The sequence below is a fragment of the Paralichthys olivaceus genome, chromosome 16 (assembly GCF_024713975.1).
Source record: "Paralichthys olivaceus isolate ysfri-2021 chromosome 16, ASM2471397v2, whole genome shotgun sequence".
NCBI lineage: Eukaryota > Metazoa > Chordata > Actinopteri > Pleuronectiformes > Paralichthyidae > Paralichthys > Paralichthys olivaceus.
Window position 1 is genome coordinate 18,266,550 of NC_091108.1, and position 23,707 is coordinate 18,290,256.

Here is a 23,707-nt window from a genome sequence, read left to right on the forward strand (position 1 = left end):
GAGAATGCTTTAGGCTTATTTGTTATTCTAGCAGAATACAAATAGAATGCAAACTTTTCAAGTGAGTTGCTGTCTCTTACAATGTTATTTGAAGAAGACTACTTTCATATCTGAAAATTGTAACACTACTGCACAGCTGTCTTCCATATTCGGAGACAGAAAAACACGAGTGTCTACCCTTGAAAGTATCCTTGAATGAGAGCAATCAATTATCTGTAAAGCCTTTCATTGTACTTTATAAATATTAAAGATCATCATTTTCTCTCTAGGCCATAGAATATGACATTGACAATTTGATACAATTACGATCAAGGTGCTAACTGATCATTTTAGATTTCAGAACTATATCAAATATACGTTAATACTTGATGTTAGTTCTTTGCATATTTTAAGAATTGTTTTGCTCTAAAAAGACCTGTCCTGCTAACATATACTATTTATAAAAAAAATACAATATCAATTTTTAACTTACGACTCTTCAATAAATTGAAATCTGTGTGCTTTTAAAGTGCAATTGTCCTAAAATCAAGGAAAATAAAGGTGGACTCTATATTGTAAAACATAAACAACCCATGCAAGAGACTAGATGCTGAAAAAATAAGAACCGCACTCAAGGATCAATATCTATTTCATGCTTCTATGGCACCAATGGCAGTGTGAAATTTAATGCTGTTCATGTTACCTGCTCTGAGTGCATAAGGGAAAATAAAGTTGAGTTTAGTAATTTAGAGGCTGATGATGCCTCCAAAGTATGGGTTTAATGTCACATTCAAAAGAAGAAAAAAGAACACAGAGTCATTTTCAGTGCTGACTTATCGTGAGTACAGCCCGGCTCAGCAGGGGTCTAATGTTTTCTGGGTCAGTGCACTTGCTCTAGTGCTCCTGTTTCACTTCCCTGCAGCAATACAGTGACACACTCTTTTGTATCATTATAGAACATTCATTTGTATTTTAGTATTTGTGTTTGTGATGCTGTAAAATCATTCACAATTTACCTCCTCCTGTTTTGCATTAGGGATAGGACAACTTTAATCTTGTACAAACAAGACTGCAAGTCAGTACTTGCGCACAGCATTTAATATGATAAATCCTTCAACAGAATTGAGATGAACTGCACTACACTCATTCTATCTGGGTTTGTCTCTATATGCATGCCCACATTCACATAACCCAGCATTCCAACACTGTTTTAAATCTTTAAAAATGTTTTACTCAAATCATAATGAGGGTCTACAGATCAAATTAGTTTGATGCAGATGAGCCACCCCAAAAATGAATTGAGTGTCAAATGGTTAAAGATATGAAGATGAGATTTATATGCAAGGCTCGCTGCTGCTGTCTTATCCATTTTGTCAGGTTTTTAAGGAGCAGGTGGACACAAAAATGCAGAAGCAAAAAGTGTAACAAAAAGTGTCCTTTAATTAAGGCAAGGTTGACGGAAAAAAACACACACAAATAAGCACTGGAAAGTAAGAAAAGGACTCCAAAAGGTTAAACTGAAAAAACATAGAAACAATAGCAAAACACAAAGAGCTCACGAGTGAAGGTGATGACGTGAGACGGCCATGTAAGACAAAGGGAAGCACAGAGACTTATATACACAGGGAGGCAGGGCTAATTGGACACACAGGTGCAGACTATCACAAGGGCGGGAAACAGGACAAAGACAGGAAGTAAAGGTGGAAACACAAGAGGAGCAAAAAGTACAAAATAAAACAGGAAACACAGACTCACAGAGAACACAAATCCAACACAAACCTGAAACACAAGGAAAACAGGAAAAGTAATAAAGAGTCAAAGATCAAAACTAAAATAGTCTTCATAAAAGGAGTCAAAGTCCAGAGTCATCACACATTTTCGGTTATTTAAATGCAAATGCCTCTATTGAAAGATTACATGGTACTCTGGAAAAAGGGACAGTTCTCTTTGTCTTATGATACTTTTTCAAATTCCATTAGAAGTAGATATGTCAGTCATCCATCATGAAGGCTGTTGTTCTTCCCAAAAAACAAAATTGGCATTAAGATTAGGGGAGCAGGAGGAATGCTGCTCAGTGTTCATTGGCTCGATACTTCGCAGTTAAGTGCTGAGGAGGTCTACAATATCGTGCATTCGCTCACATGTGACTTTCACCTGCTGAGGGATGATGGGGAGAAGCAGCCACCGTGACGGTGAGAGATAAAGGACACGTGCTGTTGCCAGAGTTTACATCTGTGTCATAACAACGCACGGAGGTTCCATGTAAACTATATTTACAGTCTACAGAAAATAATACTATGGGGTAGGAAACAATATGACTGCAGCCAGTTTTACGCTTCAACACCACATGCTATACTTGACATATACTGTGCAATTGTTACCAGGTTTTTGTGACAAACCTGCATGGCTATGTTAGCTAAACTCAACCCCTACATCATCACCACCTGTCAGGTCTTACGTGTTCATTTGAAATGATTGTGGCTTGATACCATCTTACAGTGCCAGAGATGGTGAATCAGGCAAATGGATAGTGACAATTCAGGATTAATATGGGAAGGTGAGCCAGCAGTTTACCCTTCTGTCACAGTTGTGCAGAGTTTTGACAAAGATTGATTGGGACTGCAGATGAGCAGCAACATTAAGGTGAGTGCATTGTCAACCATCAGCAGTGTGATGGCATGCGTTTACTCCACAATGTAATTTCACTGTCAAGAAGGAGGCTGAGGATCAACCAAAGAGAAGAAGGTCAGAAGGCCAAACTTGACAAGAAATGCTGTAGTTAAGGGCCAAGATCTGCATTAAGGCTTTCCCACCGTGACTGAGCAGTCTAATGCAATGGGCTATCCACTATTTGTTCTGGTAATACCGATGGCAAGTCTGGCCATGGTTGTGAGAACTAAAGAGGGTTGAAAGTTCATGAAGACAGAGACATGAGTAACATTTAATTAGCAATGTTTGACAGAGCGAAGGTCATTATCCATTAGCTAATGTTGTTAATAGCAAATCGCAATGAATGTAATTGCAGACAGACATTTTTCATAATGTCTAGTCTGTCACTTTTAGTGTGATGCTAGTTGTTAAAGCTGAAGAGTTGTCAGTAACTTGTCCACAGCTGGTGTGCTAGCTCTGGAAAACAATCTCATCCTCTATTACAGCTGCAACAGTAGTTAGTAATTATCTCATTATTTGTCCTTTGTATGTACGACATACAAAATGTTTTATACACCTAAACACACAATTGTGCTCGCACAGTTGGAGTATTTGGATTGATACATAACTGGAAATGCTTGGGTAATGTTACCTTCCTTGGTGGCTTATCTACAAGTATATAATATATCTCTTTATTCCACCAGTGAGGGGTGGCTCTTCATCACTCTTTCTCCAGAATCGCTTGCTTTTCATTTAACAGGTGGTACTATTGTGATTACAGACACATTTCATTGTTAAATTCATTAAAGGATTTTTTTGCTCTTACTTCCAAACAATCTTTTCCTCAGGTGACCAATTACTGTGATGTTTTTTTGTTGGGAAGGACTCTGAGCTATTAGCAGAGAAAGCACAACTGAAGAAGATGAAAATGCTCTGCAGATGTCAGCAAGACACTCAGTTCAGCATGATTCATTGACGTCTTTTCTCTCTTTCTCTCTCTCCACAGGGCTCTGCCAGCCCTGTAGGCTTTCTGTGAGGGAAAAAAGAGCAAGGTGTTGCTATCGGCTGCCTGTTTGACAGACTCATTGTTGGCTTAAATAATATACTTTTCACTCTAACTGATTTTTTTGGCTTTAGGTCCTGTAATGCAGGGTCTGCAATGGCATGCCGATCATGCATGCCTCAAATAAAAGGTTTGTGGATATAATTCTACATTTAAGGGAAACTAGACTTTTTAATGGAGATTCTAATCACACAGTTCCTTGAAAACATATTATTATAGCTGTGGGACTACAACACACAAATTGGGTGATTGCTGTTTCTTTGTCTTTCTTTTCTACAGGTTTCACTTTCTGCAGGTGCACATACTTATTCCATTCATTCGATGCCTGCTCCGATATATATTTTATATTAATGACACTGTTAAAGATGAAAAGATACCTTGTAGAACCAAACAGAATTTGAACACCACTCAGCATAGCATCAAAGCTCCAAAAATAAAACTGCAAGGACCCATCTTTGCACAAAGTAAGAGACACTGTACATTAGACAGAATTCTGTACAAGCCTGTCTTTTGTGAAAAGCCACTGAAGAGGCCAGGTAGAAATGCATCAATAATTCAGTCTGAGATATCTTATATTTGACCTCATACAAAAATTCATTCCCTTGTATTGAACCAAGTTCAAAGAAAGATGACAAAAGATACTGGAAAGAAAGACGGTGGGTGGATACAAAACAGCTCTCATTCTTCTCCGCTGCGTCCTCACATATTGATTGATGAGGTTACAGCCAGCCTTTGGGTTTAAAAATGGAAATCTGATAAAACACCTTGCAATAAAGATTCTACACAGCTGCTGACTTTGTGTTAGATTTCCTTGCTTCTTATTTTTTAATGAAAAGAAGAACATTTATAGATTGACAACTGTCCTTGACTGTCACTGAATAGTTATAAAACCACAAACCAAAAGAGTAATAGTCCCAACAAGCCTTTAAAATATATTCTAATTTCAAAAGCAACTCATAAACTGTGTTTTCTATTGAAGGTAATTGACTGTAATATAACACGTAAAAAGTGAATTTTGGAAAAGGTAGAATATGCTGTGTTTCTCTAATCAACAGTTGCCCACAGGTCGACTGGTGGAAATCTTTTGAAAATAATTTGTTTTATATTTTTTTTATTATACTAGGCATAGATTTAGTCATATAGGAGTTGGATGAAACACCTCAAAAAATGACAGCCAAGCTTTCAGTCTCAACAAACACATTTTGAGCTTTACCATGTTTGGATCTACAGCAGGATTACGGTTCCGTCTTGTGCGTGTTTCTTTTTAGTCTGCCTGCTGGGGGAGAAAGAAAGACTCAGGGACGTGAGTCTGCTTCACCAAAATCCAATGAACAATTGTACAAGCAGGACTGTGCTGGACATGTAATGAGATAGACTGTGTCACAGTAGGCACAAAGGAAATCGATTTGCCTCATGGGACAACTGGAATAAGAATATTTCACATTTCATTGTGTGAGAATGTCTGCATTATACATCTTCAGCTGTGATAAGGAGGTGTTGTGATGGGCTTCTATCAGTGCTGTGGTTTTTTTCCGCTGTTTGGGAAAGGTTCTACTTTTGTCCCTGGTATTAGCTCAGCTGTCTGTGCAGAGGCTGCTGTTGTTGACTCTGTGCACACAATGTCATCTGAAATTTTCATAAAAGTTTTCATAATGACAAACAAAAAAACATCTCTCACATTGTCGCTCCACAGGAAGCTGGCTCAATTTGTATTCATGCTCTCAGTGTTGCTATGAATTGTGAGGGTATATGTTTAGATATTTAATCTAAATAAGGACAGTCAGGTTGCTTTGTATCATATTCCAGTTTATTCCGGTGTGCCACCAGGGGCAGGCACAGGGCCAGGATACGAGCAATAAATATGACAATTTGTTAATTTTCAAATTATATTCAAGGATGAGTGGCTTTGCTCAAAGCTATAGTGCTAACATTAAACTAGCGTTTACTTAAATGTGCACATTACTGAAACAGGAGTTGCATTTGGCTCCTCTGTGTAAATTTCCTGCCCTTGATGGGGGGATTCTGAAAAATTCTAGAGCTATAACTGTTTAACACCATTATCATACCAATTTACAGAGAAAAATTAGCTTTTACAGCACAGTTTGATTAAGCAGAACAAAACGGCTCTGTGAAAGCAACCTTTTGACCTTGTAAGAAATCAAACGTTGAATCTTTTAAAATACATTTTTATTATGTAGAAACCAAAAGACAAATCCTGCAATATTTACATTATAATGGTTGTTACAAACTGATGCTAGTTAATTCCACCAACAATTCTGGTTCAGACAGTGGAAATGTTATTTCCTAGTGTTTTGACAAATAGGTAGAAAAAAACATGAAACATTAACATCAAGGAAAACAATGCTATGGTAAAAAAAAAAGTTTTATAAAAGACCTGCAGCGGCATTCAAAAGGAACCTCTTTAGACAAATCCACCCACCCTCGCCCACTAACACATACGAATAATGACTATGCAGTTTCAGTAAGATTCATTTAGGTCAAATTCTAATTTGCAACAGGGTCCACAAAACAACAACTGTACTTCACAGTGAAAATTTGTTCTATTATCATATTTACACAAAACACAGACAGAACACACAAAGCGTAAAGAAAAAATAAATCATAAATACAAACGCTGTTTTTAATCCATAGTTAGTTGCCGCTATGTGATGCACAGTTTCAGCCTCTTTTGTGAGAATTCATATTAACTCTTACTAACCATTTCTGATAAGGTTAGCAACTTATAATTATCTCTAAAGGGTTGATGTGGAGACAGTTAGGTGTTGTTCAGTTTTTCCACACTTAATCACTTTCATCTTAATGTTGTACAATCCGTAAAATGTGGATCTCTAACTGACATTCTCCCCTCTGTTGTAGACCACATATCAATCTGACACTTCACATTATTTCCCTTAATGTCTTAAATTAAGTCCATCAACATATTGTTTTGTGTCAGAACACAATTATAACCCCTTAGCAGTGGATCTCATAGGCAACCTGTGATCCGAAGAGGAGACTCTGACTGAGGAAGAGCTCCTCCGGGTCCGTTGTCAGGGGTCCCTCGCCTCCGTCTGCTGGGTTTCTGCTTAGCCCCATTCCACCTGATCTGGTAAGTGTCTGCACCATTTCGTGGTCCAGCAGCACTTCCTTCATACCTTTCTGCTGGACGAACCCGCTCATCATGGGACACCTGGATGAAGTGGACCCCAAAACAGGCTTAGCCCGGTTGAGGACATACATCTCATGACCATGGTCATCGCGGTACTCCTCCAGCTGAGCAAATGTTGTGGGTCCATCAGAGTAGTCGTTCACATAAAGGATGCTCTCTTCCTTACTCGTACAGTAGGAACCCCCTTCCTCTTTCTGGTACTGCTGGTGGCGAGTGTAGATCATAATCAGGAGGAGAACAGCAGTGAGTGCCAGCAAGGAGATGCCAATCGCAATTGCGGTTTGTGTGGCGGGGCCCAGAGCACTAAAATCCATGCTGTCCTGCTCATACAGCGGCTCCTGACTCACATCTAGAACATCTGGTTGATAGAGGGAGTTAGACGAAGAGGAAACAAAGGAGTGTGAGTTCAAACGAGGCCAGAATTGGGTTGAATATGAAGAAGAGGACATGTTGACAGCTAGGTGAAAGGTAACTCTTGCTACTCCACCCGGGTTCCAGGCCTCACACTCATAGCGTCCAGCGTGAGCTACAGTCACATTGCTGAGAAACAACATGCCACTGCCCATGTCCGGGTCAAAGCTGTCCCTCTCTCCACCCTCCTCAGTTCCCCGCACAAGCCCATGGATCCCACCAACACCTCCCACCTTAATCCCTACGCCACTGGGCAGGGCAGTTACCACTCCTCCAGCTCCAGGCCTGAAGAGCTCACCGTTGGGTCCCAGCTCTTGAACCAGGCCTCGGGGGGATAACTGGGCCTTGCCATGGGACGCTTTCTTCCAGGTCACCTGAGGCTGAGGGTATCCTGAGGCCTGGCAGGAGACTCTGAGGCTCTCCCCTAGTCGCACAGTCAGGTGACTAGGTTCCAGCTGAACCACAGGGGGGATGCAAACAAGGCTGTTGGGAGCCACCTCCACCAGGCTGAGGTGGGAGAGGCGAGGTGGTTCCGAACACATCAGCTGACGCTGCTCAGCAGAGCTCAGCAGTCGCTGACCGTCTTCGCTGATCCATGTTCTTAGCCAAGCAAGAGCGCAATCACAGCGCCATGGATTCTCTGGAGGAGAAGAATGGAGTCAAACAAGGGAAGAATTAATTTTTCAATCTAATCTTTAAGAATATTTCAGAGGTGCTTTTCTTTCTCATTCAAGGTCTACTTTTGGAAGAAACACACTGATATGTAAAATATGTGTAAGTGCAGGTAATTTTCCATGACATCACTCAATGGGTTGTGTTTGAATTTCAATGCTCTGACAGTCTTGGGCACTGTCAGTTCTTCAGAATTGTGGTGCGGAAGCATTAAATTCAATCTTAGAGGATTATTTCATATTACAATAAGGCATAATGTGCTGAAGGAATTCTGTCCTACCTGTGACACGCAGCACCTGCAGGCTAACAAGCGGTTTGAGGGACGATGCTCCCAGGGTGCGGAGGTGATTTCTGCTGAGGTCCAGCAGAGCCAGAGATGACAAGCCAGACAGGGCTTGCTCTGCCAGCAGCTCAATGCTGTTTTCCTGCAGGTGAAGTTCCTGCAGACGCTGCAGATAGGAAAAAGACACGGCAGCAGAGGAGGGAAATGTGAAAGATACAAGTTAAAGAGGAGGAAAAGAAATGTCATATACGAAAAGAGGAGTGACTCAATTCCTCCTGACTCAGTCCAGTGTTTTCATGACATTGCAGTGGCGATCGCAATTACACTCTTCTGCAGACCACTTTTAATTGGAAATGACAGATACAAGAAGTGGAGTCTCATTGCAAGTAAGTACATCCAGCTGCTGCTGCAGCTCAAGGCCAGAGGAAGAGAGAGGGGAAGAAGAGAAAGAGACAGTAAGTTAGATGTAACTGACTTTAAATAGATGTTTTTTAACCTACTGATATCCAGTCCAACTGCAGACTATCATTACTGCCAAGATGGTTATACAGGCCATTGGATGTACCAGAAGATGTACTGGTGACACAATGTTGACCCCCACCCACCCCTGTGGAAACATTGCAGTCTGTACTGTAGGGATTAGTCAGACATGCTGTCATGAATTGGTTTTACAGTTGCAGACGTCCTGCTTTATAATCCACAAAAAGCCGTCCCATATTGGAATTGCTTTGGCTTTGCTCACAAAATCTAAGCCTTTTTTTGCTTTACCAAGGATTAGGGTGAAGATGTTGAAATGCTTAACCCAAAAATGTGCATTAATTCTTGCCATCCAGTCACCTGTCCCTTTATCTCAGTTCACATGCACCAACCTGCAGTCCCCTGAAGGTGTGGTCCTGGACTCGAGTGATCTGATTGCCTGCAAGGTAGAGGATCCGAAGGTGCTCCAGACCCCGGAACATGTCGGGGGTGACCAGGTGGATGAGGTTACCGTTGAGGGCCAGCTCCAGAAGCTGCCCCTGGCTAAGAAAGGCTCCGGGCTCCAGTGCTGAGATGCTGTTGTTCTGGAGGTACAGGTAATGGAGGCTGCCCAGACGAGTCAAGTCCTGAAGACGGATCTGCACTATAGCGTTGTCCTGGAGGAAGATGGTCTTCAGGGGAGGGATGGGGAATTAAATTAGTGGCACAGTCACAAATTGATTGCATTAGGAAAACAGAGGAAAGGATGTGACGTTTGATTTGTGGAAGAACATGAACATGGCTGTATAGTGATGAGAGATACAAAAATGTATTATTTAAAACTATGTGCACATGCAGGGCTGTGGACATTTGTTAATGAAGGTAATATGAACAATGTGGTATGATGATGGTTGGGATGATGATGATGATGATGGCAATGACAAAGTTGTCTGTGCAGCATTTTTCCTGTTTTGTGGTTCGGTCGTCTTACCAAATGCTGCAGCAATAGCCTGTCAACATCTTCAAACCCAAAAAAGGTTTAAGCAATTGGAGCTACATAAGAAGTGATTTCAGTCTTTTATCCACAATGCACAGCTGTCTCAGAAATGTGCATTCATTGGTGATCTTTTAAAAGAAGCTCACACTAGCCATGAGGTAAAGTATGATGGAAGAGATAGACCTACTGAATGAGGTTAATGGAGCAATTTATGTGATACATGCTTCCCATTAATATTCATAGGCTGCAGTAATGTTGGGGGGCCTGTACCCAAGAGGAAAAGACGGTGTGATGTTTAACATCTTCTCAACAGATGATCAGAGGGACGTGCGAGAGTCATTTTCTGAGCGAGAATAAATAATTACACAGCCGACGGCACAGCTCCTCCCTCAGGCTTACATCAAAGAGGGTCACAGCGAATTGATTAAACACAAAAATTTTAGGGTAATAAGAGCGGATCAAAGAGGAAGTCAACTGATACAAAATCACTGATGTGGAGAGAGCAGGGGGTCAGCTGCAGTGCACTGGCAGCTAGTGCGCTAACTCATTGTCGATCGGCTGACTGACCTCTGTGAAAGAAGGGACACCCTGAGGGATTTCTTTGATCCCCAGAGATCCACACTCCACTGTGAGGCTGTAGCAGCGACAGCCGGGGGGGCACGCCAGACACGCTTGAGGGACGAGAGCGAGTACGAGCAGGATGAGTCTGGGGGACCACAGGGGGACCATCGTGGTTTCACAGCAGACCGTCACAGACAAAAACCTGAGGAGAGAAGGTAGAGGCAGAGATGAAAAGTGAGCATCAATGACTCATCACAGTTTAAACAACCAACCGTCTCTCCTTGTGGTAATATATGTCATCATCAAAGCAAAAATGACAGTCGCTGCAAATATGTTGTTTATGCAGATGACTGTGGAATGGCATGGGAGGACTGACAAAAGAACATAAGAGTATCTCCTCATCCCTGCCTGTTTTCCATTCAGCTGTGTCTATTCAGTGGAATTGCAGCAGCTTCTATTATGGGCTTCAATTAATTAAAGATGTGATAAAAGATGCGCAGGTTGCCTCAAGGAGCTCTCTCTTGTCTCGTTAATGCATGCAAAAACACACACTCTCTATTTCTGTCTGTGTCTTTGTCTTAAAAAGTCACACACACACGGCAAATAGACACAGGCTCTGTTTTGACCCCTGTAATCTCAGAAACCACATTTACCTCCTCAAATCTCAAGTGGTAACCAGCCCTAATCCTTCTGATCCAAATGCATCAACGTTGGCTGCTTGCTGCACCTCACAGCAATATAAACCACCACCAAGCAACTCAGCCATGCACTTTTTTTCTTTTTAATTTCTGGAAGGGATTTATTGTTCCGCTCGACTGTCTACATCAAAGCAACCACAGACCAACACGCGGTCCAGCACCATGTAGCACCGCAGTGTTCACAATAGCTGAGCAGCAGCAGATCACATGAAGATACCGCAGGGCTGAAGAAACAATACATGTTGAAATGTCACACTGAGCTTTTCATTCTGCATCAGTGACAGCAGGTAGATTTATTGCTCTTTGCTGAGCCCCCTGCCTCATTCTAGAGAATCCTCATCCTGCAGAGAGGCAGGCGTCTCATTGATCCAAGTCTCACATTGTTAAAAAACATCCTTGCACACCCCAGCCATGTTTCTGTGTCCCATTAAGCTTGTCTGACTGGTGAAATTTCTTGTTTGCTTAAGACTGAGGAATCACCCAGACAGATAATTGATAGCATTTATATCAGGCTCTAAATGATTCGGAGATCATCTAGTTTATTAATTATGAGAATGCACACAGAGCTCATTACAGCTCGGTGATGAAAGGGTTCCAATGCCTGAAATAAACTGTGACTGTTAAATATTCAGTTTGCAGGGTGTTTGAACTGCTCTGTCAGATTAATATCAAATGGGCCTCATTTGTAGTGCTGTAATCCGGGGATAGTATTCACAAACATTCTGGGAGTACTCTCAGAAGACTCCCAATTTATAGCCTCAACATTTCTAGCATGAGTCCTAGTTTTGGAGGGATTTAAGAAAGTTCTCAAAGCATTGAGTAACGCTAAGACGCATGAAGTATATGATAATAACAATATGGATGTGAAATAAGTAGACCTCATCATAGAATGAAGTCCATATAATGACAGCATGAAATAAATAGCCAGTTTTATACGGTGGCCCAGAGCTCAATGTACCGCAACCTAACAAAACACATGCAAATAGACAACACATGCAAATGCAGAAAACGTCTTCAACTATTTGACAACACATGCACAACAACTAGAAAAAGTGCTACAAATAAGACATACACCAAAAACTCAATGGAAATGGTGATGATCACATCTGGAACATGTTTGTTGTTGCCATACGGTTTGTTACTGATGAAGTTATTAGTTGAGGTTGGCTATCACTCAGTGTTGTTGGAAATGAGATAAATGCTTATTTTTACATTGTGATCACATGTTTCAGATATTTTTGCACATTACTTAATCTTATGCTAATCATTAGCCTGCCAAGTAATCTGACGGAATACACCTAATCAATAGCAAGCAGGCTTCTGCTTTTCAGATCAATAACGCAGAGGTTTCCTATTATTCATCTGTTTACTGTGGTGGCCCGTCATATTCTAATTTGTCCTGCCACAGTTATAATGAAGCAAAACTTGTTTTATGCTTCTCACATTATAAGAGATCTCTAACTTGGTGCGTGCAGCAGTGTTCACTGCATGCTTACTTGCATTGTCGCGCTACAACGAGCTAGCACGTGTTCAAGCTATGGTCCATGATGTTTTAGCGTCCACGCAGTCTGTCGAATCCACTGCAGCTGTGGCATGCAGGGAAGTTCTTTATCGTACGTGATAACTCATCGTTCACTCTATAGTCTTTGTACCTGTCACTCAGGTTAATTCAATCTACGTGCACACCACCATAGATTGAAGTAATTCTGTGGGAAACTCAGACAACACCAGGGGGAAAATGGCTCTGCTTTCCTCAATTTCTGTGATTGCTGGCCAGTCTACATCAGCAGCGGCTGGTTGGTTGGCATGTAAATCTACCATAAACCATGGCACAGACAAACAGGATGGGAGCAAGTGAAGGAACCAGAAAGTGGGCAGACGAACGATGTTCACTGTTATCTCAATTTGCTGACGAGTGTAAAACCCATTCAAGAGAATAATTCAGCCCCCATAGTTACAGCACAGAGGCAGATGTGGGAGAATACAGCGCACTATATAAATACCTTATTCCCTCTGGTTGTGTGCACCATGTGAAGAATGCCCATAGGTGTGTTCCTTAACACCTGATTTTCTCTTTTCTCTCTCTCTCCCCCTTACTCTTCTTTCAGCCCATGGTGGAGGCATACGGCCGCTTACCTTGACTGCTGGAGGTTTCTTTGCGTTGAAAGAGTTTTATTTCCTCTTCACTATTACCAGGTACTTGCTCACCATGGGAGGTGTTGGATTTCTCTCTATAATATTCTTAGGTCCTTGTACAATGCTTAGAGGTATGTTGTGATTTGGTGCTATACAAATAAAATTTAATTTTGCTGAATTGGATGTGTTGCAGTCTAAAATCTAGGGGGAAGCTTACAGCACATACACAAGGTTATCCACTTACAAGTAAGTGCCACACCACTTACTCACAACTGCTTACAAACATAATCTGCTCAAGTAATTTAATAACAGCATTTGTTTCACCCTTAAGGTGAAACAGTTTTTCACCTCAAGGGATGCTCTGCAAATAACTTTTATATTCACAAGGATCTAGCCTTACTTAGAATTTTGTCACCCATAGCAACTCTTTGTTCTAGGAAGCTTAGCGACTACGGTCCCAGACCAGAAAAGCACAAGGTCTAGTATTTCAGCCACATGGCATTGAACTGGATTTTAATATTACATGTTTGATTTAGAGCTCATTTATGGGGATATATCCAGCTAGATTAATACAAAGTGACCTACATAAGCTGTTCAATCTTCTTCTCTCAGCAAAAAAACACAGAGACACTTATTAACAAGAGCGCTGCCATTTCCTCTCTAGAGTTCTCCAAACAAGCGTGGAGAGAAATTATGTATTTCAATTGTTTGGGAGAGAAAGCACAAAAATTGAATTTTGAATAAGGCCTTGGTCTGTCATTGAGTTTTTGTAACTTCCACAGTGTGATGACTTCTAAATAGCTTTGGCTTTCTTGTAACATGTCAGGAGGGAAGTGGAGAGGAGGAATACACAGGATGCACTGCCCGATGTTTGTCGTTAGAATATGAGCTCGACATCAATGCAAATGACACCCTGCCAGGTAGAAGAAACAGCTTGCAACGCTTTCAGTGTGGTGAGATGCAGTGACAAGGATAACCTATGGAATTATCAGGGTACGCAAACAAAAAAAGAGGACGAGGACAAACATTTTAAAAAACAGCCGGGCGGAGGTTTAAATAATGCTGCTGACTACAGCTCGTCTTACAATGCACTGTATGTTCTACTGTTTCAGAATCAACCTGCCCTCACTGTGCTTGATTCTCATCTTCTATCATGCTGATGCAGGATTCCAGGGGTAAGGGGTCAATTTGTTCATTTCAGTCCCGTAATCCTTTATGGAACATGCGTAATCTGCACAATCAGAAGCTTGTTAGCTAAGCCGCTCTCGGAGCTGTCAACATTTTCATGGAGGGGGAGCTGCTTTGTTTGCCATTAAAAAACGAGGTCAACTGTATATCTCTACCGACAGTGGGTGAAAATGTGTAAATAGGGTGATTGGGGCCTAATGTTGTTTACTTAGATACATAGAGTGTTAGAGGAGAGCGGCTGGGGCAGATGTCAGTCAGCACGTGTCAAAGGAAATCAAATAACCTGAACATCATACACACAACCTGTCCAGCATTGTTTACCCTCCATCTACCTCTAAACATGTGTCTCTGCAAACATCATTTTGCATGGGACTCCAGACTCGCTTGGAGTCTGTTTATTTGTGTATTTTAGAAATTAGAATTGTCTCTTTATTGTTGACATTGTGTTTTGTTTTCACACCCTAAACAAATCATCCACTGCTGAGCAATCACAGCCTGGCTGGCCAAACATTCACGGCACAGAGCATCCACTGCATAGAACTGTTGTGATTTCATCTTATTTTTGCGAGGAGGGTGAGTAAGTGCATCAGATAGCCAGAGTGCTGCAGGCGGAGGCAAAGTTCACGTCCCTGAGCTGCCATCGGTGCAGGTCAGCCTCATTTGTTGTTATGGTAACCCTTGTGATGAGGGAAGGTCTGATCACGGAGCCTGAAGGCCAAGTGCAGCTCCTGTGAGAAGGTGTTAGGCAAACAGCTCCACTGAAATAGAAGCTGTCATTTCCCAGGGAAAATTGCTCACAGGGACTTGAGCTATGTGATGGCCCAGAGCTAAATCGTAAATTCTGTTTCAGTCCAACTCTCCCTTTCTCCCGCTTGAACTTTTTCCTCTCTCTGATTCTCTGTTTTCTCACTCTCCTGCTCTTTTCACAGTTTCTCTGAAAGCTTCCATCATTTTCCCATTCCCCATCTCTGACCTCTTTCTTTTCTCATCTCTCGTTCTTCTGCTTTGACGGACAGGTGCTAAATCATTTGTCTCAGAGCATCCCTTTGTCCACAAATAGACTGAGGCCAAGGCACTGAGAGAAGACCAGGGCACGAACCCAAGAGCAACACACTGACTTTGAGCGATAGTCTCGACCGTGCACACTAAAGCGCGTGCACACACTCATAGACATGCAGAGCACGCCTACAAAGTGGAACTTGTATGCGAGCGCTAGCCACAGACAATCAGGGATACAACACTTTGATTGGCAGATGCACACACAGGAAGACACACATGTGCTTATGCACTTGCACATCCTGCTTACAGCCGGCAGCCATCATCATTCACAGACACAGACCAAGTCAGATACAAGCAGGCAGCTATGTGCAGACAAACACACACAAACAAACACACACACACACATTTTTGTGTCAGCAGTAAAGGAAGCGCTGCTTGGTTAATAAGCCACCATTGATTTCTTTATTTTTTCCACCACTATTGTGTCCAGCTGGGCTCTGCTGCCATTGATTTTCACTGTGAAAACAGATGTTCACGGGGGGTGGGATTACATTTGTGAATGTCTGTGTTTAGGAGAAGTAAATGAGTGCATGTTGCTTTCTGCTGAGGCACTTTGTGTGTCTGTATGTGTTTGTGTGTGCGTGTCGCAGAATCAGGCTTCCAGCAGCAGCAGCAGCAGCAGCAGCAGTCCGCCACTTCTCCCAGCGGAGCTTTTAGACTAAAACCCTCAGTCCATCTCCCTGTACAGGGACTAACTCAATGAATCTTTGCCTTTCAAGAGTTAAAATCACAAACTACTGTGACAGCTCTGCCTGCCATGTTAACATTTGTTGGTAATGTAAGCTGGCCAGCAGAAAAAAGCTCAAAGGTTTTTGGGTGTAAACTGCACAGAGACTCTAATCAACCCAGACCACAGATTTGGTCTTGGTTCATATGAAGCCCAGTCACACTGATTCCCCTGAGCACAGCGATCAGAAGCTCTTCTTCTCCAAACCAGTGACGCTTTAAGAAAATTAACATTTATTTATTGTCTGCTCGGTTTCAACAAGTTGTGCCAGTGTTGGAATTTGTGATACTCAATTTGAGCTTTTGCTGATAATTTGCGACTAAAAGCACAATAGCAGTTGTACGAATGCATAATCAATAACCATTTTAACACCAGATTTACTTTATGTGCTCAGTGTCCAGGATTGGGTGATTGTAACATCCCATAATCATCGCTGAGAGCTTTTAAAGAGATTCTAACCTCTTTGTTTTTCTGTTCTTTCTTTCCTCTAAACCCTCTTCAACTGCATGACTAAACAGATGTGTAAATAATGTATGACTTCAATACGTCTTAATGTATTATGCAGAATGAAAACATTGATTTTAGAGATAGATGTAATTGTATCATTATACAGATGAACTACATGTAATACAAAACAGGCTTTGAAATATTTTGTAATAATGCAACTGTTTAGAAAGGCATGATTACAATGAGACAGAGATGCACATACAAAGAACAGTTTCAAACAGTTTTTTTTAACATTTGTTGATTTTATAGCTTTTTATAACTTGTCATAATGGATAATCCCTGTTTATCTATGTTTCACTTCTCTACAAGTCACTATATATGCTGTAATAATACCTATTTAAATGATTAATACATTTCTTACTAATGCTTTATAGATCAGTTATAAGTCATTACCAAAAACAAGCTTCGGGCTGCCGGGGTTGTAAAAAAAATGAATGAAAATGTGTTTTTATTAATGGCTTATATCTTATCTCCATATCTGATCTCATATGGATCATTAAATTAGTCCTAAGCCATTATTAAAGCCATTAATGGCAACTAATGCTGGACTCTTTGAGGCTGATACCGATATCAATATTATCTTACATTTACATATTCATTCACTGGCCAATTATTTCTAAATAATTATTTTGACAAAAACCCAGATCGTGACAAAGCTCCTGAGAGAGATAAATAAACCAGTCAGCTCCCTCTGATGGGCAGTCTGTGGGCTGGTGTCACTTTAACATTTCTCTGCTGAAATGTTGCTGCTTGATCACGTGAGCACAATATCACTGAATGTCTGCGATAAAAATATGTTTATATCAAATTAATACAACTAATAAACCTGTGATATGTGTGCATGATGAGAAACTAGAAGTCAAAATTGTAACTCAACAGATTTGAGGATTGTTTAGGTACGAATACTTGATTTATATATCATCCAATACCATCTTTCTTCACACAACTTATAATAAAATGATTGATAAAAGCTGCCAACATTTTGGGTAGGATATTTTACAGCTGAGATAAAATGTTGACATTACTCTCTGGTGGACAAATTATAAAATGCTGACACCGATTCTTTGGTTATTTTTTTATTAGTTCTTGCCATTTAACAGTTGACGTATATATGTATGTTAACTGCAATGTGCTAATATTGGTTGATATATATTTAACTGTCAGGCTCTATTCATAAGAAATTCTCTCTACATCATTAACAATCTATAGTAACCCCAGCTATGAAAGAAAGTCTGACATTTTAGGAATGTGCAGTAGAATTTAAAGTAGCTTTTATTGCCTTCATTACCTTTGGGCAGGTAATAAAAAGACATGTAATATACTGAGCTGACCTAACAAGCTGCTGGCTGCAGAGATTCTACAACATGGGTATGAATGTGGGATTCCTCAGGTTTGACCATATACATGTGTATTTTCCAAAATCTCATTCAAACCAATAACACCAACTTTGTCTGTGCTTATGTATGTGTCTGCGTCTTTATTTCAAATGCAGGAATCACTTTCACATATTGTGCCTGCTCTTTTTCCGCTCTGCACATTTCAAATAAATGTGTGTCAACATCACCTGCCTGACTCTGACTCCCTCTCCTCCCATCACAATTTCTTTTGTTGCCTCTTTGCAAATGCCAATTTTCTTCAGTGTATTTCTTTCACACACACATGCACACTATCCATTCTAATTGTCAAGGTTGGCTGATGTAATCGATCAGACCAATTTTATTCACAGTAGCCTCTTCTGTCATGCTGCAGAATTTATGAGTCACAGGATAATGTCTGAGCAGAAAGGAGTGGTTTGATTTTTATATTTCTTTTGGGCCATTTTCATCAGCCTAGTGGCAACCCCCTTCTCTCTGCCCAGTCTCATATGTCACCGACTGAGGGGAGTGGGAGAGTGAAGTAATGAAGGAGGCAAAAGTGGACACACACACACACACACACACACACACACACAACCTAAACCTAACCATGTCTTCACTTAACCTTGACCAAACCACAATTTACATCTTACATCTAACTTTGACCAGGAGCTGAGAATTTAAGTTTTGCTTCATAAGGACCCGTCTTTGGTCCCCATCAGGTTTGCTGGTCCTGACACGGTCAGTGTTTATGCTGGTCCTAAACAGCTAACTAAAAGGAGTACACACACACACACACACACACATACACACACACAATGATTTACATCCATTTCCTGGGCGCATACTCTGACCGTAACCATAATATTTGCCGAATTCTTCACCATGCAATTTCATAGTTGAAGTTATAGGGACTTGCTTTTTAGCCCCAGTCCCCATAATATCCCTGTATGAATATATTCGGGTCCCCACAACACGGGTAATAACTAGAACACACACACACCAATCACGTTTGACTGTGGCTCAGTACAGTTTTGTTTCACAGTACAGTGGATGGCTGAGATCCGACAGGTTAGATGATGGATGAAAAGGAATCACATCCTCTTCTATTGAGAAGCAGAACAGTCCTTTCTATTTGCATCTTCTCCTCAGTCCTGTCAAAAAAGTATATTCACATGAATGGGTTTGTATTTGATTCTGTTTTGTTTTAAGCTGTTGCGTTATTGTGTTTCCTCCAATGTTTCAGATGAGTGAATCGGAATTGTAAATATGATTCCTTTTTATTGCCACTCAGACGAAAGTATTACTCAAGAAGCAATCAAAATGTGTGGAGCATGTTTGTGTGTGTGTGTGTATGCCCAAAAAATGAAATGAAAATGATGCTTCGATAACGATTGCTTATCACGCCACAATATTGCATTTCAGTGATATTGGTTGTGCAGTAGTGTCTCTCAGTGACTCGGAGTCACTGCATGCTCATAAATTATACTATGGAAGTGACAGCATCTGCTGACTACACGTGATGGATGTCATGTGTATGTCAAATTGCACTCTGGCATGTAGCCTATATTGTTATCTGTGCAGTCTTGCATATAGACAGAAAATAATGGAATTAAAAGTAATCATTTTTTTGGTCTTCTTTCCCCCCTCATGCATTTCTTATTTCAGTCGATCTTTGCCATCTGCCCGTGTCACTCTCAAGTCGGCTGCTATTCAATTACAGCCAAGAGAGATTTCAGTCATCGTTGTCTGGCAGACACGAGCCAATGAAGAATTTAAAAGATTTCTGCAGGACCGAAAAGTCAACTTGTCTGCATGGATGTGTCCAGGGAGGACAGATATACCCCACCCTCAGAGTTAAACAAACAAGGTCCTATCCGGGGGCCCGCTGTTTGGCTCCATGGTGCATCATGTGCTGAATAGCAATTAACCAGAGAAACATGCATTAAACCTCATTAGCAAAGAGACTGTGGTGCTCAGGAGTCAGAATGAGGAAACATGACGCTTCTGCTGTAGCAGCAGACTGTGTGTCACTGTTAGCCCCCACTGACCTGAGCACACTACATTCTTCTTGGCATCTCCTGTAGTGTCACCGTAATACTCCTGCCAGATTCCTTGTGAGGCGTGTGCTGTGTTCAGCAATAATCTTATTATCGGCCTATTTCATTTTTTTCCCATCACTACAGCATCACTTTAATGTTCCCATGTGATTGGAATATGCAGTGGCTCTGCAGTGAAATGGGTATTATAAGATCACGATGGCTTTTTTAGTGTTGCAACATGATGGAACCAAATATAAAGTCCTGAGTCTCTGCTTTGACCTCTTTTTTATCCATTTTCTTTATTAATCAATTATATAATAATAATAATATAATAATAATGTAATAATTAACATGGACCATTTAACAACATTATATAAGAATGGTGTTAAAAGGTCCATGTTAATTATCATATCATTATTATTATTATTATTATATAATTGATGATTGATCACATGATTAATTTCATCAAAGTATCTATCTATCTTTAGATAACTAACTGTTTTTTAGGGTTGTTGATTGTTGTTGGCGCTGCTTAATTGTACAGTTTATTACCAATGAACCTTAGTGGCCCCTTTATTAGGTACACGTAATGCAGTCCAATACACCGACCTCATCATATCGATTCCAACAAAGCTCATAATTTTCAGTTCTGAGTGACACTGTTAAAAATGTCTAAATGTTATGTGTATAATTAAGATAATAATTTACACGTATTGCCAAGTGTTAAAAAAATATCATGATAGACCTTATAAAAGGACACTTTATATCATGGTAGTTGTATTTTATTACATTATATTGTACATGTGCATCTGATATATACATTTATTTATTGTTTACACTTTAACTTAGTTGTGTGACAAAACAACACAAGATAATTTTATATTAAATGTTGAATATGTCGACACAGAATAACCATATCATGATAACTTTAATGGATGGACTGTTTTCACGGACCCTCTGGCAGTGTGTCCCTATGTCAGAACAACTTATATAGACTACACTTGTACTGCATTTGCTGTGTTTTTAACATTTGGGAGATTCGCTAATGGGTGATATACAGTGTGATGTTTTATGGTGTAGAATTGCATTGTATTAGCTATAATTACATGTTATCTACTCCATCTATATCCATGAGGGCAGATAAATTATAGCACAGTAATACTTTAAATGAGGTCTACTTACTAATTTATATTTTGTTACTAGGTAATTTAACCCAAAACATTGAATAATAACATTTCGATCTTCAATGTGGTGTTTGGTGCCTTTGGATCAAAAAATCAAAATCAAAGCGTTTCATTTCACTTAAATCCAGAGATAATTCCATAAACAAAACACCATTTGTCTCACTCCCACACTCTAATCTCCTGAAGTAGCTGATGCATTGCAGACATATTTCTACTTCTCTGTACATTAGAGCCTTGAACAGCAATGTTACTGGGTGTTTTCTAGGATTCAAACATCGAAGAATAACAAATAGGATCCCTGATAATAAACAAGCTCTGTTACTATCCAACTCAGGCGCACACACTGTCCCCCCTCTTCATCCCCATCACACAGGCTGAGACCTACCGTTTGGACTTGGTGTTGGCAGCAGTCTCCTCACTTGAGAGACAAATTTAAAAAAAAAAAGTCAATCAATAAAAGTGAAAAGATGCAGCCCACTTGAGATCAGTGCGGACACAGGAGCCAGGTCATTGTTGTTCTCTGTGACTGACTCTACTGTCCACACAGCTCGTCCACTGGAGGCTGAGAGCCGGAGGAAAACTGCTCACATCTGCCGGAGCTGCACGTCCGCAGCGGTGATTTACACTCTTCTGTGGATTTGGTTTATTTTTCCTCCTTTGGTTTAATTGTTCTTCTTTCCGTTATATTCCAACAGTGACACTCCTGTAATTATCCCTGCGAGAAGTGACTCCCTCCCCCTTTGTGCCTCTCTCTGTATCTGAAGAGAGAGAGAGAGAGAGAGCGAGAGAGAGAGAGAGAGCGAGAGAGAGAGAGCGAGAGAGAGAGAGCTCTCTTTCCTCTTGTTCTCTCACTTTAACATCAGACACTGGGCGGTCTCTGTCTCATCGTTGCCTGGCACCGGTTCTCACACACTTCACTTTAGAAAAGTGCGGGATCATTTTCGCCCGCAGCCAAAAACGCACCGGAGGAAGCGAGCGTGACTTTTATTGTGAAACAGCACCGAGCCGAATGATGTCAGCACCACGGACAGCGACCTTTTATTCTGAAATATTAACGGGGACGGGGGCGATCTCCTCTTTTTTAAATTCCAAACCGTGCAGGCAGTGACAGAGATGAACACGTGCATGTGGAATCACATGCACGTTCATATTCACATTGACAGAAAATACACAAAGAACATATGAAGGGACATAACCAACATAAAGTAAAATGCAAAAAAAAGTAAGAAAGAAAGACAATATAAATAAATATAGGTGCCAGAGTACAGTTAAAAAAAGAAAAAACATTGTTGATGTATTGCTCCATGTACCCAGAAGCAGACAGGAGAGTGGGAAAGGTAACTGGGTTCACTGATTCTTAACAGGGAAATGCTGGTGGTTGAAGAAGAGGGCAGACAGATGAGTGAAGGGCCACAACAGGCACAGCAATGAAGAAGTTAGCATTAGAAGCAAGAAGCAATGAACAGTAGCACACCGGGGTATTTGTACAGTTGACTAGCAGATGGGACACGTGTGCGGATTGACCAGGTGCCATGAGTAGAAGACGCCCACAACAGAGAACATACAGGGGAGGAGGGGACGCAGGAAACACCGAGGTCAACGCTGGATGACAATCGACTACAGTGCCCATTTGTGAACCTGCCTGTTTAGAATGTTCTGTTCTCTTGTCCTGTGTTGATGCTCTGGAGCTACTTCAGAATAATTCCTCCTCAAACAGTTCAACAACATACTGTCACTTTTTGTTGTTTGTGTGCTGGATGTTTATAGTCAATGTTTTTATAAAATGAAACTGAATATCCTTTATTACTGCCCACGGGTATGATTCATTTATAAGTTTGTATGATTTACAGAAATGGTTCTGTTTTTTAAACATTGAATGTATGCTATTCCAGAGGTCTGTTAAGCAATCAACACAATGTTCACAATGTCCAAGTTCACAACTTTTCAAAATAAAATATAAAGCACAACAGCAACAAATCAAACTTTTTGTTTTCAATTTGAGGACAACTTGCCCAAGGACTTCTATGAATGAGCACCCAGGACACCCAAGAAAGTTTGTATCAGTTTGATATTTTGAAATAAAAATAATCAAATAATCAAAAATAATTTGGACAGCTAAACTGTCTTAATTGGTGGTCACAGCATAGCTGGAAAAAACACCTCCTCCATGTTAGCAGATGGTACATCGACCAAACTGATAAAGTCATAATACACGTCGTAAATGTATTCTCAAAGATGGCATTTTAAGTAGTGCATCCTGTATACAGACGCTGCCATTTTGTGTATTTGGAGCCAGAGTTTGTGCAGTAGTGATCAGGGGATGGAGCCACGTTAGCCAGGCCCCTGTGATACACGTTTGACTAATCATTAGTTAGTCTCAGCTGTCAATCATTACGTTTCCCCCTGTGTATATAACATTACATAACTAGAAATAAATAAATAGCAAACATCAGTGGGATAAGAACTACCTAAATGACATTATTTGTATTTTGATTTTTTAGATTTGGTCACATCGTGGAGGAGGCAGCCACCCTCCAGGTAGCGATGGAGAAGCTTTGGCTTCACTTTTGG

The 23,707-nt window shown here is 40.7% G+C and overlaps 1 protein-coding gene across 1 annotated transcript; it reads right to left on the reverse strand.

Annotated features, from left to right (window-relative positions):
• Nucleotides 1–5,860: 5,860 nt before the first annotated feature.
• On the reverse strand, nucleotides 5,861–22,077 carry lrrc24 (leucine rich repeat containing 24). Its single transcript, XM_020106207.2, has 5 exons — nucleotides 21,522–22,077; nucleotides 10,247–10,442; nucleotides 9,096–9,374; nucleotides 8,224–8,392; nucleotides 5,861–7,911 (listed from the first exon to the last, which is right to left on the reverse strand). Exons 2-5 carry the CDS (start codon nucleotides 10,406–10,408, stop codon nucleotides 6,665–6,667), a joined length of 1,857 nt encoding a protein of 618 aa, XP_019961766.1. The 5' UTR covers nucleotides 10,409–10,442; nucleotides 21,522–22,077; the 3' UTR covers nucleotides 5,861–6,664.
• Between the last annotated feature and the right edge of the window lie 1,630 nt (nucleotides 22,078–23,707).